General features: G+C 43.4%; 1 protein-coding gene across 8 annotated transcripts in view; it reads left to right on the top strand.

Moving 5' to 3' along the window:
• Positions 1 to 18,281, top strand: part of Plce1 (phospholipase C epsilon 1) — a 314,749-nt gene that overhangs the window by 158,933 nt on the left and 137,535 nt on the right. For all 8 annotated transcript variants that reach the window (XM_029472801.2, XM_029472803.2, XM_021151795.3 and 5 more), the window contains one exon: positions 3,151 to 3,467. In XM_029472801.2, coding sequence (XP_029328661.1) covers positions 3,151 to 3,467 — 317 coding nt within the window. The remainder of the gene's footprint in view (positions 1 to 3,150; positions 3,468 to 18,281) is intronic.

Genomic DNA, 18,281 nt, shown 5'->3' with positions numbered 1-18,281 from the left:
ACACTCACGCCCACATACATTTAAAATAAATATAAATGAATAAATTTTGAATACTGACTCTCCTGAATTTCCATAGAAAGTATAGGAACCTTTTACTTGAGCAAAGAATCACAATTTGAAGTTACTTTGTCTCCTGGTGTCTGTGTCTGGACTGTGATAGTCTCAATATTCAGCTGTAGAGTGAGCATTACAGAAGACTGTGTGGCTGAGCCTGAAAGTGAGGTAGATAATTTTAGGTTGAGTTTTGGGTTTTGAGCGAAAGACCTGTAGTTCATCTGGCCTTGAACTCGGTACCTTCCTGTTTCCATCTCTCCAGCCCCAACCCAAAACTAGGATTATGAGTAGAGTAGAGTAGAGTAGAGTAGAGTAGAGTAGAGTAGAGTAGAGTAGAGTAGAGTAGAGTAATGAGTTGCCACACATAGGTGGGGAAGATAGTTTTATTCATCAGAAACTTTCTAAGAAGGTTTTTGCAAGAGACAGCTTACACTCCCTGTGGGTGCACAGGTGAGAAAGATTAGAAGTGGTGAGCTCCAGGTCTCTAAGGCAGCATCAGGCTGTGTAGAGGGAGGCTGCGCTGATAGGCTGATGAGGTAGGAGGGGATAGCATGTGAAGAGGAAGGCTGTGAGCAGGAGGGTCCAGCAAGGATGAGAGAAGGAAGAATGTAGTACCTGCTCAAAGCGTGGGAACTGGTGATAGAAAACTGTGTCCCAAGGATACTTGTATGATGTTACCTTGTGATTATATAAACTCCCGGTGTATTCCTGCCTTTAGAAAACTTGTGGGAAAGCCCAAATATGTTTCAAGCCTTGCAGCCTTGATCTGTTTTCTTTGGACATGATGTCACAGGCCATTAGATCTATTGTGATTACTCTGATTATGTTTCTTTCTTTTTTTTTAAAACTATTTTATTCTCATCTCCATCAATCCTACTTATCAACAGATCCATCATTGTGAACAGTGATTTGTATCTCAGGATATACTGTTGTTTCAAATATATCATCTTATTTATGCATTTTGTTTCATCATCTTGTCTATTACATATTACACAAGTTGTTACTACAGAAGATTTACTGTTATTTCCTCTGTAGAATACTTTATTTTGAAACCATGTTTTCAAGTGAGATGCTTCTGAGAAAAAGCATTCTGTATGTGACTCATTCCACTGTACATAAAGTATCGGTACCAAAAAACTGTCCCTGGCATCTAGCTTTAGTGTGATTCAATTTCCAGGAAGCACAGCTATTTTATAAACTATTCAAAGAATTGAACTTTGGGGTCACAGTGGCTAGATTCTGGGATACATGTTAGACTTTTAAAAATATAAGGTTAGAGGAACCAAGTGATAATCCCCAATTTCTGCTACAGTAGGTTTTTGGTGGTTTAGTCCAGGAGACAGATAAGTATAAAGTGAGTCCCTCAGTCACCTATCTGACTTTTAGGATTAAACAGATGTGGTCATGTGGCTATGATAGAATTTATAGGGAAAACAAAACAGAAATTGTTACCAGGAATAAGTTTAGAACCATCTAGCGTTGTATCAGTGGAGGGCAAAGACAGTGGAACCTTAAAGATTTTTCTTTTTTTTTTTTAGTTAAGGTCTCACCACTCACTGTTAAGCCCTGGCTGGCTTGAAATTCACTGTCTCATCTAGACTGGCTTTAAACTCACAATCTCCCTGTCTCACCTTCTCTAGTCCTGAAATTATAGATGCTCTCCACCACACTGAGTGATTCCGTGGTAGAGCCATTTGTGGTGCTACACCCAAAGATCTCAGCAAGAGAGAGTGAAAGAGTTGAAATCGGAAAGCTATGAAATTCCTTCTAGAACTGGTAGCTGCCCAGCACTTCCAGCTTGGCAGAGGTGGGAGTCTAGGAGTGTGGTGTTATCAGGAAGACAGATGGGCCTTATCTTAACAAGGACCACTTAGACCTTTAATAACAGGAGGCAGATATGATTCTGGTTGCATAGCATATGATCTCTACTGTAGCAGTATGAGAATATAAAGATGTCCAGGAGGTCTGCTATGAGAAAAGACATGCACAAGATCGAGATTGTGGGTAGTTTGGATCACATAGTAGTGTTTCCAGAAGAGGTTCCAAGAATGCTAGTTGTACAGAATGATCAACTAGATATTAGATAAAGTGAGTGTGGGTGATGCTGGCCTAAGATAATGCAAATGGGCTCTTTACCGAAAGCCCTTCAGAGTCTGTGGTAATGTACCAGTGTGCCTGAAGTATCTCTAGGAAGAGATTGTGTAACATGAATGTTTAACCTTTCCCAAAGTTGTTTAACCACAAAGCTGGATGTTCTCCCAGGGATGGGGATATAGCTCAGCTGATGGAGTACTTGAGAATACACATGGTCCTGTGTTTGGGTTCCAGTACTACCTAAACACCTGCAATTCTAGTACTCAAAAGAAGCAGAAGTTCGGGGTCATCCGCAGGAAAATAGCAAATGGCTTAGTTAAAAATGGGGAATGAATGAATGAATGAATGAATGAATGAATTTGGGCAGATAGCTAAGCTAAGAACTAGAGTAGAAAGGTAGGAAAGTAAAGAGAAGTGTGTGTCTGTTCTATTAAGGGAACTGTGCGAACCTATACATCCCTGCCTTCGGTTCTTCTCCCTGTTGCACTTACCACTCCTACCTCGTATTCCTCTGCCACATTCTTGTTACCAGGGGTAACATGAAAAATAGCTAGTCCTCGGTGAAATAGAAGCCTTTGCAGGTGTGGGGACGGTAGAATATACCATGATGCTTTGAAACTGTGTTTTAGAGGGTCTATGCATTTTTTAACAAATGTGCACATCCAGGTGCAGTCTTCTGTCCTCAAACTCGTCTAGCTGTGCACACACTCGACCTTATTTATCTTAACTCTGATGACTAACCAAGAAAGATAAAGAAGTGGATGATCTATAAAATTTTATAGTGAGCTTGTTGGATAGTGATGTGTTCAATTAATGATGCTTCTGCCTCCACCTCCCAGGGATGTGGGAGAACAGATGTGAGGAAGGTCTCTATGTGTGCAAGTATGACAGTTTAGGGCTGCTCACTAAGCTTAGACATCTGTAAGGTTTTGGCTGGCTTTCCAGTAAATATCTATTGTCAGGGATCCCAGTCTTGGTATAACCATAATTTTTTTTTTCCAGAACGCCAACCGGGCACCTCTATGGCCAATTCCAATTCTGTTCCTTCAAGTTCAGCTGGAATCAGCAAGGAGCTGATTGATCTCCAGCCCCTCATTCAGTTCCCGGAGGAAGTAGCCAGCATCCTAACAGAACAGGAACAGAACATTTACCGCAGGGTCCTGCCCATGGACTACCTCTGTTTCTTAACCCGGGACTTGAGTTCACCTGAATGCCAGAGATCACTGCCCCGTCTCAAAGCATCCATCTCAGAATCCATCCTCTCGTCTCAAAGTGGAGAACGCAATGCCCTTGAAGACCTTGTGATGAGATTTAACGAGGTAAGGAACTACTTGAATGTTTCTGTATTTGAGCCAACATGTATTATTCTTAAGTGTATTTCTTGTCTGGGTTTGTCTGTCTTTGATATCTCTCCTACCTGTCTTTGTCTCTTCTATGATGGTCAATTTCCTTCCCAGGCCCTGAGATTGCCCACCATACTGCCTTCTTCCTCCTCACTTCACCCTAACTGCCTGCAAGTCTGACAGAATCTACAAGTATTTCAATTCCTAGCCTCCCTATCCACCCATTTCCAACAGTGTTTTTAAGACCTGTGTCTTGGTTGTGAGCTTTGACAGCATAGCACCGGGCCACATCTATCTGCATATCTCCCTTCTGTCCATCAGCACTTCTCAGAAATGTAAAAGGCCAGCCTGCCCGGAGCTGCTCATCTAAGGAAGCATGGAGGTAGTTCCCAGGGAGGGATGAATCACTCCACTCCTCTCTCTGTATCCCTAACATCTTCAAGCCCAGAAAGCCACCTTAAAGCTCTGAGAAATGCCAGAAGCCAGGTCTAAGAGCACAGTGAGCGTAGAGTTTGGAAACACTAAAGGTGGAGCTTCTATATGGCATCCAGGGACGGAGTTGGGGGTGAGAACCCGATGGTTGCTGTCTCTATGGCTGTGGGGCACTGCGCGTGCAGAAATAAAGGGGTGGGAGACCTGCCTCCTGCCAGAGCTTGGGCAGACTGCAGTGGGACCCCATGGAACCACCCTGGACGGGCATCAGGCCTCACAGGCCACACAACCCCTCTCCAGGGGATGGGGAAGGCTCAGTCTCTGATTCTCAGGCACCACAGAACACTGGGGTATCACCAAAGAGCCGGTCTTGGGGTCCCTGGGCCTCATGGTAGCCTGGGACGACTAGTTCTTGCTCTTGGACATCCCAGAGCGCTGTAGGTCATGGAAGAGCTGAGAAAGGACCCTTGGGCTGACTCTGGCCAGGGATCCGAAGGGGGAAGGTAGGGGGAGAGCTCTAGCAGGTTACTGCAGGGAGGGGAGAGAGTCTGCTAGCTAGGCAGCCTCTGTGGCTAGGGCTCAGGAAGGCCTCTCAGTGGGAGGTTAGATGCGTGGCTCAGTTACTACTTTTTAATATAGATATTATAGGTTCTTGGTTGGTTGAATTTTACGAATAGCACAATTTCTGATTTGACTCACTAGTAAGCTCCATCTAATGCTAAGAAGACTCTCATTGTGGGTCATGGCTCTCTCTGGCTGGCAGAGGGTCAATCAGCCTTTGTTACATGTACCCGTACTTACACTTAGCCTCAGTCTGCAGCCTCCATAGCTTTCCAGCAAAGACCCTGGCAATGGTGGTGAATATCATTGACGAGGATGAAGCCCAAGGGATGAAGAAAAGCATTAGAGGCTAAGTCCAACTGACTTCATGTACAGATGTGTCTCCAAACATCATTCCTCAGGAAGAGGCCTGTGTCCACAGGCCTGGCAGGCAAATGATCACCATATTACATGCACCACATGTCTTCACATTAAGGTACCCTGAAGAAGCTTTCCCATCCTCAGTGGGTAAACTAAGGTGCTAGGAGATGGGTGGCTGTTGTGAGATCCAAACCCATATAATCTGGGCTTTCACCTCTCCAGTGTCCTGCATGTCACCTGCATTGAGGGTGATACTAACTACAACTACAGATTTCCATCCCACCCCAAACTAAGACAGAATTACAGGGAATCCACAGGAGCTTGCAAACCACACTGACCCAGAGTTGTTGATTTTTTTTTAAGCAAATCTCCTGGTGGTCTTGATTTCTTACTGATAAAAATGGATGGGAAAATGAAAGTTCCCATAAACAGAGTGATTTTACTGTTTCGTGACTTATTTGAAATTTCCAGCTCTCTTTACTCTCACATCTTTAAGACCCTGTTCTTTAAAAAAAAAAAAATTAGACCTTAACTTACAAGTGAATTGCCAGAAGTTTAAAAAAATCTAATTTTAAACAAAACTTGGACTTTTTCCATCAATCTTGGGAGTTGATGATGAACCAGCGATTCCCTGACGCAGAGCAGAGCTAGAGATGGGGCACCCATAGCCGGGGTGAGGTATGCTTTGGGCTATCTCTGAAAATAGTTTAGCTGCAACTTCAGAATGTAAACAAGATTTCTGGGAAAACACTTAAACTACTTATGAGAAGAGAGTGTTTTCAAGTATTCTCAAGCATCTATTTTCATACAAATCAAGGGCAAAGTGATTAAAACTTCAGTCTGTACCGTCATCAAAGGCAGATTCCAAGGAATTTCCACCAACCAGCTCGTAAATAGCTAATTCTGATCACTTTATACTGAAAGGTGGAAAGGCTGTGTAACATCCAAAGAGAATGATACCAGAATGACTTTGAATTACTTATAGTAGACTGCCTCCAAATTAGTGTGACTTTCTACAAAGAAATGAAAGGATGCTGAGAGGGGTGGGGAGGAGACAGGTGGATTCCGGATTCTTTCAGCCTTGCTGAACTTAAGAGTTCTAGATTCAATGATACACCCTGGCTCAAAAGATAAGGTGGAGAGAAATTGAAGAAGACACTAGACACCGACCTCTCCTCACCCCACCCATGCACACACACACATAATCTGCATATACATATGAATATACACATGACCATGTATACGCACCACACAAAAAGGGAAGGAAACCTCACCTATTTGTGGAAGTATCTTTTATTTGCCTTATGGAATCATCATCTCCCAGACCCACTGCCTCTATCTGCTAACCTAGGCCTAGACCTGGAAGCTTCTAGCCTCTGCACAATCCAATCTAGGCCTAGAATGTTTCTAGTCTTTGAGACTTACTGCTCAATAAGATCAACCTTTATAGTTCTTTCTGAAGTCTGAAGGCTGGTTCAACTCAGCTGCCAGGCTCCAAACTCCTCTCCAAGCTGACTGATTCAAACTGGCTTCTCTCGGCTTCTGACTGAATTGCTCTGCTTGGCCCCATACTAACTTGAGCAATATATTCTAATTCTCTGGTTCCTTAGCATTCTCTGGCTCATTCTGTCTTCTCCTGTGTCTAGCTTGTTCTCTCTAACTGTATAACTGTTCCAGTAAAACTGCCTCCTTCCCATCTCCCTCTGCACCACTCCCTCTTACATTGCCTCGGTTTCCTCTTTCCTCATGAGAGTTGGACATATCTTATTCTGTCAGATCTTTCTCTGATGTGTTGCTTTGTCTCCCTCTCACACATCATTTTCAAACGTGAGTATTTCCTTCTATAAACTAACTTTACCTTCATTGTTGGGGGTTAAAAGAGCATAGTAAGGATGCATCTGTATTCCAGCCAGAGCAGTCATATTGCTAGATTAAAGTACCTCTACACCGATTTTAGTAGATGCTCTGAACCAGATATTTTCCCATTTTTTAACCGTGCTCCTTTTATAGCTGTCCTGAGAAAGAAAGTGAAACTTAGACAGCAAAACAAATAATGATGGTATTCTTATTTATAGAATTGATGTAAGAGTTGGAGGATTGAGGTAACTGGGGAGCCCCATAAGGACACAACAACCATCAACATTGTATGTAGAACCACTGATGCATTCCAAAGTTATTAGGCAAAACGAAATGTGATGAGAGATGGGGTATTTGCATCCCCAAGCAACTTTCTACGAGATCCTGGATAATCACAGAACAGAACAGCGGAGAAACCCAGCCACAGATACCACCTCCAGGTTTCTTGGCCAGTAATGATGCATGTCCTCTTCTACCCTTACTTAATCTGCTTTAAAGAGGTGTGATGTCACCTTTATGTGTTCTTGCTGCAGGAGCGAACCAGAATCTAGGAATGGGAAAATGTCAGACATGCTCGGGTTCATGGTCAGGCAATGCTTTTGAACATGTCGAGGTCATGGAAGTTGAAAATCCAAGCTTTAGTGAATACTGGAGGGGCGGGGGAAGTGATGGGAAAATCCCAATAAGGTATTCAGTTGTATTAGTTATTGTGTTAATGTTTATGTCTTGGTTTTTATACTTCACTATGATTATGAACAGTATTAGCATCCAGGAAGGGTGGAGAGTGTAAGTGGAAACTGCATACTATTTCTACAGCATTTGTGTAAATCTAAAAATTATTTCAAAATAAGTTTTTTTTGTTGTTTTGTTTGTTTGTTTGTTTGTTTGTTTTTTGAGACAGGGTTTCAAGACAGCCCTGGCTGTCCTGGAACTCACTCTGTAGACCAGGCTGACCTCGAACTCAGATATCTGCCTGCCTCTACTGGGATTAAAGGCGTGCGCCACCACACCCGGCATCAAAATAGGTTTTAAAATAACACAATGAGTACAGAAAGATTGAGTCATTTGCCCAAGGTCACACAGTAGCTAAATGGATATCAGACCCTGGGTTTGTCTTCAGTCTGTCTTTCCTCACTGCCTTTCTGCTTTTTAAATTATGAAGTCAACTTTCTGGTCAATCTGGAAGTGCTGGTTCACAATCTAATTAGCCTTGAGCTCGTCCCGTGCTTTTCCCTAAGTCTCTTGTGCCTTCATCCTTTTTTATTATCGCTATTTGTATTTTTTATCTAATTTTCTAATTACTCCTGCCACAACCCTGTATTCTTTCATTCATCTGTACAAGACATCTCTACTGCACGCCTACTGCATGCCTACTGCATGCCTACTGCACGCCTACTGCATGCCTACTGCATGCCTACTGGGCTTTTGCCTCCTTTCCTTTCCTCCCAATGGGAGGCCAATTTTAAAATAAGAAATTAGCAATATTTCACCATGGAACTTAACACCATTAACCAAAATGGTGTTTTGGTCAAAATAAGAAACACTTATCTTCGAGAGAAGGAAACAAATTGCTTAGTGCATCACAGGACCCTAAAGAGACAAAAGAAGAGACCGTCAACCATCGAGAGTACTAGCCCCAGGGAGAGGCAGATGAGTCTATTGGTGCAGTCAGTCATCCCGGGCCATTTATTCAGCACATCTCAGGAGCAAGCTAGTTGGTGGATATGCTCTAAGGAAAGTAAATAAGAGTCTGCAGCTGCCAGACGCTACCACGGGCAGACACAAATAGCTACCAAAAAAGGCAGCGAGTGCATGCAGCGTGGAGTGCCGCAGACAGTGCGGGTGGAGGTGCTGAGGTGGGAGACTGCAGCCCCTTCTGTTGAGCTCTGGAGTCTAGGGCTGGTCCTTGAGTAGTAGACATTACAGGGGAGAAATTGCGGGGCAGGAGGGATACTTGAACAGGAAGACAATCCACTGAGCGCTCTTCCGTCCTGAACAAGACTTCCTGGTGTAGAAAGGTAGCTTGCTTCTAAGTGGCAGCAGAACGTATGCGCTAGATGTTGCCCACATCCTAGCCGCTCTGTACATATGGACTTATCTGTAATGAGGGGGAAGGGGAAGAGAATTCCTGCTGCGACATTGCGTAATGTTTGTTCTGAGGAAAGTATGGCTAAAATGCAGCTCTGAGAACAACCATGAAACAGCTGGAAAGGTTTTGCCACTTGAGAGAGGCCAGGAGATAAATCACTCCAGCATTTCTTCCTGTGCCCTTTTCCCAACTCTGTAAGACTAAGGTGTGCATTAGCCAGACACCTGGCCCTGTTTTCTCCTTGAGAATACCCAGAAGCCCAAGGGGACAGGAAAGTCCTTTACGCAGTCAGGCACCAGATCTATACTGGACTCAGCCCTGCATGCTTGGTCTGAGAGACAGATCTTTCTGGGCCTTCTTAGGTTGGACCTGTTCCTCAGGCCCGAGTCTTGACCTTAAGCTCCCAGGAGCCAATGTTCCCTCTCTCCCTTTGGAAGAGCCTTGCTGCCTGCCCACACACGAAGCCTCTTTCTTGGAGAGTCTCAAGTCATTTTCTTTTCACCCTCTTTTTCTTTCTTCACCCAGCTTCTGCTGCTAGCCCACATTCCCTTTGATCTTCCTTTGTTTTTATTCCCCTAACAATAAATTCCCAAGCCGTTTTCCTTTTCTAGAAGAGACAAAGAGGTACTTCCCCTGTGTCCTCACCACAGAGATCATAAGTAGCTGAGAAGAGTGGAGCGGAGACTGAATCCTGCCTTCTCCACTTTTCCCTTCCCCCTTTCTCAGCACACCCATGCTGTAATACAGGGCAAGGGGGAGCTTTCTAGGGTCACAGCTCCTAGTCTTTACTCCCCAAACCTTATGTCCTGTATAATACAGCCTCCACCCTTGTGTGCTGATCACCTGTGATGACTGGTTTGCAGGACCTGTTCCTAAAGTGACTCCACAGCCTGTCACTGAGCACATATGCCCATACTTTCTTCCATGTCATAGACAGTTGCTCTCTCCTGGGGAGTCACATTCAACTTCAAGAGGCCATTAAGTGGACGGTGTTTGCTTCTTGGGTAGTTCTAGGCAAGGCCACTTGTCTGGGCTCCCCCTTCTATACCACCTGGTGTGAAGGCAGGTACTAGGTCCTTCATTGACACCTGCATTAGTACAGGGACCCCAGACTCCTCTGGATCCCGGCTGGCTGTCTTTACCCACGTGTGGCTAACTGCGTCACTCACCAACCTGCCTCTCTTGGCTCCACAAACCTGGTGGCCCAGAGCAACACTCTGGTCTCGCTTATTCCTTCCACTTGGTAGAACTCATGAGCTACATCAGTCCAGCAATTCAAAAGCCACTTGTTTTTTTAGACAAAAAAAAAAAAAAAGTAGGCACGGCCTTATTCCTAGGAAGAAGATAAACGAGTAAAATAAGCCATATTTCTAGAGAAAAGCAGTTCTAACTGAGACCTGTCCTCCACGCACAGCTCCCTAATCCCTTCTGTACAGTACTTCCCAAGTGACAGCTATCCCTACAGCAGATTCTGACTCCCAGGAGGCTGCCTTGTTGTCACTGAGGACAGACTATTCCTCCAGAGAGGCAGAATACCAACCACAGGGTGGTGGTGAGGTATGGTCCTGCACTGGGAATGTTTTGGGAAAAATAGTTCTGAACTTACCTAGACAATTGTGTTGAGAAGCGTTTCCTACCAGAGTCTTGCCCTGTTTTTGCAAAAGCTGTCAGCTGGGTAATCTGCTGTATAAACTGTCTTCCTCAAATGAATACACATATAGGCTGGTAAAGACATTTGAGGAAATAAATTTCAGCTCACTGGCAAATCTCCCCATGGGGGGAAAAACATGTCTCCCATGGCTACAAGTCTCCCCAGAAGTGTCCTTCTCCCCCCAATACAGTATTGACTGGGTATGGTAGAACACACCTGTAATCTCAGCTGCTCAAGAGGTTGAAACAGAAGAAAACACTTGAGCCCAAGAGTTAGAGGATGGTCTCAGCAACAAACAAGGACGCCATCTAAAAACAAACAAAACACAGCACAGAGGTCCATGGCAGCACAGAGGTCCACCCTGCTGTGCAGCATTATGTAAGCAAGCTTATCTGTTGGTGATTATCTGTCCTGGAGCTGGCTGAGAGCAGATCCCCTCACTCACTGTAGCCTTTAGTAGTGGCCAATGGACTGTCACTTGAGGGCAGCTTTGGAGACTGGCTGCCTGGATTCAATTCACCTTGCCCCGTTATCTTATCTGGAACCAACTACCTAATCCCTCACCAGTCTTAGCAATTAAATTTCAGGCCTTATGCATGCAAGGCAGACACTATGCTAACATGCTAGCTGGCTTTGTGTTGTTGCGGCCAAATACATAAGAAATGTAATTCAAGGCAATAGGTTTGGTTTCAGATGGTAGGGGCCCCAGTCATCTGGTTTTATTTCCAGTCCAGCATAAGATGGCACATGGCAACAGTGGAAACATGTTCACCTCATGGCAGCCAGGAAGCAGGGAATGCCTACATATCTCCTTTTCCCTTTTCCTTTCTGTCTCAGACATCCATAGCAGGCCTTCGTTTCAGGAAACCTCCTCACTGGCACACTTAAAGAGGTAGGGCATACCATAGCGGTCTAGATACATCTCAGTCCAATCAAGATGAAACATCTCAGGTGATAATAGTACCTGGCCCAGAGAGGTGGTGTAGGGAAGGCACTAAGCCGAGAGTGAAGGCACAGTGGGTGTTCAGTGTTAGAACAAAAATTTAAAAAAAAAATAGAAAAACAACAACAACAACAACAAAAACCTAAGATAACTATTTTTTTTTCAAAGTAACTATCAGGGGCTGGAGAGATGGCGCAGTGATTAAGAGTGCCGACTGCTCTCCCAGAGGTCCTGAATTAAATTCCCAGCAACCACATGGTGGCTCACAACCATGGGATCATATGCTCTTTTCTGGTGTGTCTGAAGACAGTGACAGTGTACTTACATAAAACTAAGTAACTATGGTATTGGTATAACGGTTCTTTTTTTTTCTTGTATCTTATTTTATTTATTTTTTAAAAAAATTTTTATTAGGTATTTTCCTCATTTACATTTCCAATGCTATCCCAAAAGTCCCCCATACCCTCCCCCCTATTCCCCCACCCACCCACTTCCACTTCTTGGCCCTGGCGTTCCCCTGTACTGAGGCATATAAAGTTTGCACGACCAATGGGCCTCTCTTTCCACTGATGGCCGACTAGGCCATCTTCTGATACATATGCAGCTAGAGACATGAGCTCCGGGGTACTGGTTAGTTCATATTGTTGTTCCACCTATAGGGTTGCAGATCCCTTTAGCTCTTGGGTAATTTCTCTAGCTCCTCCATTAGGGGCCCTGTGATCCATCCAATAGCTGACTGTGAGCATCCACTTCTGTGTTTGCTAGGCCCGATATAACGGTTCTTAACTGAACACTGAAAAAGTGTTATGTCTGAATTTGGTTATCTTCTGCTAAAGGAAACCATCTTCTTCCCAAGAGGATTCAGAGCATCAACCTGACTTCAACACTCTTTGAGTTCACCAGCCTCCTTTTCTGATCCTGGAAACACAGCACCTCCTTCACACTGGGACTGGAAGACACACAGAAGGGGCCTTCTGGGGGCATGCTTTCTGATGTCTAGCAGGTGCATCCAGAAACACTTCAGTCCTGAGACTGGTTAGAATATGAATGGTATTGGTAGAAATAAAGGTAGGCAAGAACTGTGACATATGCTATAACAATCATCATTATTATCAGAAGTAGTAAAAGTGACTCAGAGAAACTGCAGCAGCCCTTTGGGACCTTGGTCCCCCAGTGAGCAGGTTACCTTGGTGGCCTTGAATATGGTAGGAAAGATCACATAAACTTTAGTCAGAGGCTGAGCGTTTGAGCCTCTCTTTGACTGTATGAGCTGACCCTATTAGGATATTTCATTCAGCTCTTTGAAAACCCACTGTCTCAGAGATCTTTGCTGCTCATATAAGAGCCAAGGAGGAATGTATTTATGCTTTGCCAGGGATCTGCATTTGCCCAAAATATTTAAACAACCATAAATCCAACACTTCTTGTGGGCATTTTTTGTTCAAGTTTATGTCTCAACTGCTGCCTTAGACACTAAGATACATTATAATGCACACAGGCAAACCCTCTGCCCTGGCAGAGCTTATTATGTTCCAATGATGCCTTAAAAGCATCCCAGATGTGCCCACATCAGAACTATTGCCTCCTCCCTCTCGGTTCACATAACACCCCATGTCTTCTCCACATCCCACGACGTAGCCATCTTCCCCCATACCCATCCTAGTCAACAGTATCTCTTTCTTCCCAGGTACTCAGGCCAATCACCTAGGATTTATCCTTCGTTTACTGTTTTCCTGAATCCCCAGTGAGTCCTATTCGTTCTTCCTAAAACATGCTTCCTAAACTAGACAGCTCTTCCCAATCCCTCCACGTTGGAGGCAGCCAGCACTGCATCCTATCCGTCCTGCTTTCATGCTAGCCTGCCCTGGAGCCTACTCTCAACGCTGTAGCAAGCGTGATAAGTTCATAATTGTAAACATCGTGTTCTTTTGCTGAAGGTCTCCCCAACGGCTCAAGATCCTGTTTGAGTTTGCTTCCTCCGACCTTTCCAGTCTTAACTGTATACTACCCCACCCTTCCTCTCTCTGACTCTGATCCACACACACAGAAATCCATTTTCTTTTGAATATGTTGCTCTGGTTTCATCCACATAGCTTCTGAACTTAGTGTTCTGTCTGCCTAGGACCTGTTTCTCTGTGTTATGCCACACCTGTAGACTTCTCAGGATCAAATTTTACTTTAAGGAAACCATTGTCTTGCATTGGCTTTTTTACCCTTCCCCTATCTCTTTAGACTCCATCCCCCTCCCCCAACTTGCTCATGTCTATTCTCTCTTTCTTTACATAGTCCCACATATGTAATACAGGTTCAATAAATAAGTACTGGATAATTTAATAACTAATGATGTCACTTGCTGTTATCAATTATTTATTGAAACAGATGCTGTTAAAATACAGAGAAAAACAAAATATGCCTTTTTTTTTTAACCACCCTTAAGGATTTACAGTCTAGTTTAAGGGTATATAAGGCATAAAATACTGAATAAACATATGCATGGATGAAAAACCAGTGCCAAGCACTAACAATTATGGGAAAGGTGGTAGAAAGCTAGCAGTCTGGGTTAATGGGAAGAGGAGGGCTCTACTGGGACGCCTGGGCTCCAAATCCTTCTCACTGTGGGACTCTGGGCAAGTGTCATAGCTCATCTTCACTGTTATATAGACTGGCTTTGGCATCACCCAGGAGACAAGCCTCTCGGAATGCAGGTGAGGGCCCTTCCAGAGAGGTGTAACCAAGAAGAGAAGACCTACCCTGAATGTGAGTGGCGCTGTCAATGGGTTAGAGTACCAGATTGAGTCAAAAGGGGAAAGGGAAGAATGTGCTCTGGGTATCAGCATCTGTGTCTCTCTGCCTTGTAACCCTGGGAGACTCACGTTCCTGCCTCCATGTCATCCACCTTGATGGACTTTAAACTATGAGCCCAAATACTTATCTTTTATCCGTTATTTGATCACGGCAATAAGAATAATAATTGACTCAGCAAGTAAATTTCAGCTCCTGTTTCTTGCCTCTGAAATGTGATAGTTTTGTTGGTTTTACCATTCACCAAATGTTCTTTCTCACAAACTTTTGAAATCCATGAGCCCACACTCATCAAACGTGTTTCTCTGAGGTAAGATACTCATGGAAAGCCTTCCTCAGTCTAAGCCACATTGATAATGATATACAAAGCAAGTTATCACATCAAAAAGAAAGGGAAGCTGGTTAATTTGACAACTGCTTGAGGATATCTAATTTTTTTTAAACTTTTAAAATGTATTTATTTATGTCATGTATATGAGTACATTGTAACTGTCTTCAGACATACAGAAGAGGGCATCAGATCCCATTACAGATGGTTGTGAGCCACCATGTGGTTCCTGGGAATTGAACTCAGGACCTCTGGAAGAGCAGTCAGTGCTCTTAATTGCTGAGCCATCTCTCCAGCTCTGATGACATCTAAATTTTAATGATATACAAAAATATATTTATTGGTACATAATAATGACTAGAATATTTTAGTGTATGAAAGGGATTACATACTTAGTTTGATCCAAGTTTTTAAAATAAACGGTTTCTGAATGTATAGCTAGATAATGTATTCACATAGTAAAATACTTGCCGACATTTTAGCAATTGCTCTCTTTCTAATGTTTTCCTTTGTATTTTATCTTATGAGTATTAGTGTTTGCCTGCATGTGTGTTTGTATGCCACATGGCCTCTAAAGAGTCCAGAAGATGGTGTTGAATACATGAAGCTGGAGTTACAGACGATTCTGAATCATGGTGTTGGCATTTGGAATCAAGCTCAGGTCCTCTTAACCAATGAATCACATCTCTCCACTCTTCAGCTCCACAGTCTCCCTCCCTCTCCCTCTCCCTCTCCCTCTCCCTCTCCCTCTCCCTCTCCCTCTCCCTCTCCCTCTCCCTCTCCCTCTCCCTCTCCCTCTCCCTCTCCCTCTCCCTCTCCCTCTCCCTCTCCCTCTCCCTCTCCCTCTCCCTCTCCCTCTCCCTCTCCCTCTCCCTCTCCCTCTCCCTCTCCCTCTCCCTCTCCCTCTCCCTCTCCCTCTCCCTCTCCCTCTCCCTCTCCCCCTCTCCTTTTTTCTTTCTTTTGGACTGATAGTGCTACCCATACTATTTACCCCTTTTTTAAATCTTAATTTTTTTCCTTGATGTGGTATTATTATATAAGGATATTTTCATACAAATATATATTGTATGTTGAATATATACCATGTAATCCCCCAGCCTCCCTCTTGTCCCCTTGCTCTTTGTTCCCTCAAACTGTTTGGCCTTCTACTTAACTGTCATATATACATACATTGTTTCATAAAATCTCGGAGCCACAAATGAGAGAAAACAAATATTTGTCTTTCTGAGACCGGTATAATTCACTTAATATGATTATCCTCAGTTGCACTCATTTTCCTGAATAACAATACATGTGTTTTGAGGAGTACTAGAGAACAAAACAGCATCCATGCGAGACAAGAATCACATCATTGGCTTACCACCCAGTCTCTGTCAATTTTCCAGTGATTATGAAGAAAGTTGCACTCTGTGCCTTGTACTGAGTCAACAACAAATAAACACATTATGTTACTTTTAATATATATATACATATATATATATACACATATATACATATATGTGTGTGTGAAAAAAAATATATATCCTCTTCCTCTTTCCCCTTTCAAACACTCCCATATACCCCTCTACACTTATTTCAAATTCATGTTGTTAGAGTTGAGTTTTTGTAATGGATAACCAATTGGTGCGCTCTTCCCTGGGGAAGACCATTTCTCTGGCTCTCAGCATTCTTTAGTGCCCACAGTTCTTGATGTAAGCTTGAGGCTTGAGGCCTCACGAACTTTCCCCATCCACTTTAGCATGTATATTAGTGTTGTCCCTGCTGAATTCATATTTCAGCATCATATTGGTAAGACTTTATGGGTGTAACTTCTGACATTACCAGGACACAATCTCAAGCAAACTCCCTGATCCTCTGACTCTTAAGATTCTTTAGCTCTTAAAAAATCTTTCTCTCCCCTCTTCTGAAATGTTTCCTAAGCCTTAGGTGCAGGAGTTGTTTTGTAAATGTAGCCATGATTGATTGGTGGTGGTTTTCTGTGATGGTCCCTGTTGCAAAAAGATTTTTTGCTATTGCTGTTATATTGGTTTTTGACAAGTGGTGAGAGTTACCCTTACCTGTGTGGTATAAGAAAACTGGAGTCTAGTTAAGGATTATGCTGGCTTGGTAAAGTGGTGATTTGTGGCTTCTCCTCCAAGATTCCTGACTTCAATAACCCTAAATAGTTGTCTTGGTTTCCAGGACCAGGCTTGCTTTCTCCCTTATTGAATAGGTCTCAAGTCCAACTAAAGAGCGGTTGGTTGCCACCAAGGGTATGCATGCCACTTCTGCCTAGTCACTGTTGTGACTCATTGCATCCGAGCAGGAGAGGTCGGTTGGTTGCTCTGGTCAAGCTTCTATGGCACCATCTGATACAGTGAAAACTGGTCCTTGGGAGCAGGTTTTCGGGTCAGTTCTAGCTCAGGGACCTTTGGACCCTGCTGCTGAAGTTATTGTTATGCTGTTGTTATCAATAGAGATTTACCTTCTACCTCTGCGGGGCAACCAAAGGCAATAGCAATAGTCTGTAATGATTTGGGAATCTCTTGGACAACCCTGACTTCAAAAGAGGACTTCTCAGGTCTGGGGTCAAGGTTTTTGTTAGATGATCTTTGGCTCTTGGAGAGAGCATGATCAGCCTAGCTGAGAAAACATTATTTAAACTTTATATGTATATACAGACTTATGAACCCTTCATGGGTTTTTTTTTTTTATCACATTTAGCTTTCACACAACACTGAAGAGAGAGGAATCATTGTATGTTAGTTATTTTTCTATCAATCTGATAGAATGCCTGAGAACAACTTAAGGCCCGATTTATTTTGACCCAATTTTAGGGGCTTAAATACATCTTTGCAGGGAGATAGAACAGACCAGTTCATACCATGGTGGCCAGGAAACAGAGAAAAAGTAAACACAGCCCTCCAAGGACATGTCCTCAGTGATGTTTGCCTCCAGCTACCTCTTGTCATAGGCACTCCTCAATCCATTCAGGCTGACAAACAAGGTTAACCACTGCTTTATTTTGAAAATAAGAACACTGATGTTCAGAAAGGTGACAAAATTTGCCCAATACTACACAGCCACAAAGTGTCTAGGCCAAGAGGAAGCTCAGATATCAAAGCCCAAACACGGGAGCTAGAGAGATGGCTCAGCGGTTAAGAGCACTGACTGCTCTTCCAGAGGTCCTAAATTCTTATCCCAGCAACCACATGGTGGCTCACAACCATCTGTAATGAGATTGGATGCTCTCTTCTGGTGTGTCTGAAGACAGCTACAGTGTACTTAAATATAATAAATAAATAAATAAATAAATAAATAAATAAATAAATAAATAAATCTTAAAAAAAAAACCAAGCACTTGGCATGCATATAATATGGTATCTTACAAAGTAAATGTGTCATGGAAAGCCATGGATATAGAAACTAGGACACAAAATGTTGTTTGTTTGACTATTTTATGAGTGACCCAGTGAGATCAGGATATGGTCTTCCAGCACAAGTCCCATGGGATGTTTGCACGTATTCTGTGGAGAAGCAGTACCTAATGTGGTCTAATGCATAAGCCACACTGGGAGCAATGAGAAGGAAGATGTTGGTTGGGATTTCCCCCATCTCCCATTGTTATATCAATGCACATGAGGACTCTCCCATTTGAGCATTTCACAAAAAGTCCGAGTGTCATAAGGTCAGTGCTTGCTATAGAACCAGCACTGGGAAGCCCTATGGGTAAGAAGGAGATTGGCCTAGGTCTTGAGGCCTTGCTTGTCAAAGCAGCCTGCCTACCA

This window comes from Mus caroli, unplaced genomic scaffold, assembly GCF_978045245.1.
Source record: "Mus caroli unplaced genomic scaffold, Mus_caroli_1 scaffold_20, whole genome shotgun sequence".
NCBI lineage: Eukaryota > Metazoa > Chordata > Mammalia > Rodentia > Muridae > Mus > Mus caroli.
Note: the sequence above shows the minus strand (reverse complement) of the source record. Positions and strands in the feature narration are given on the sequence as shown.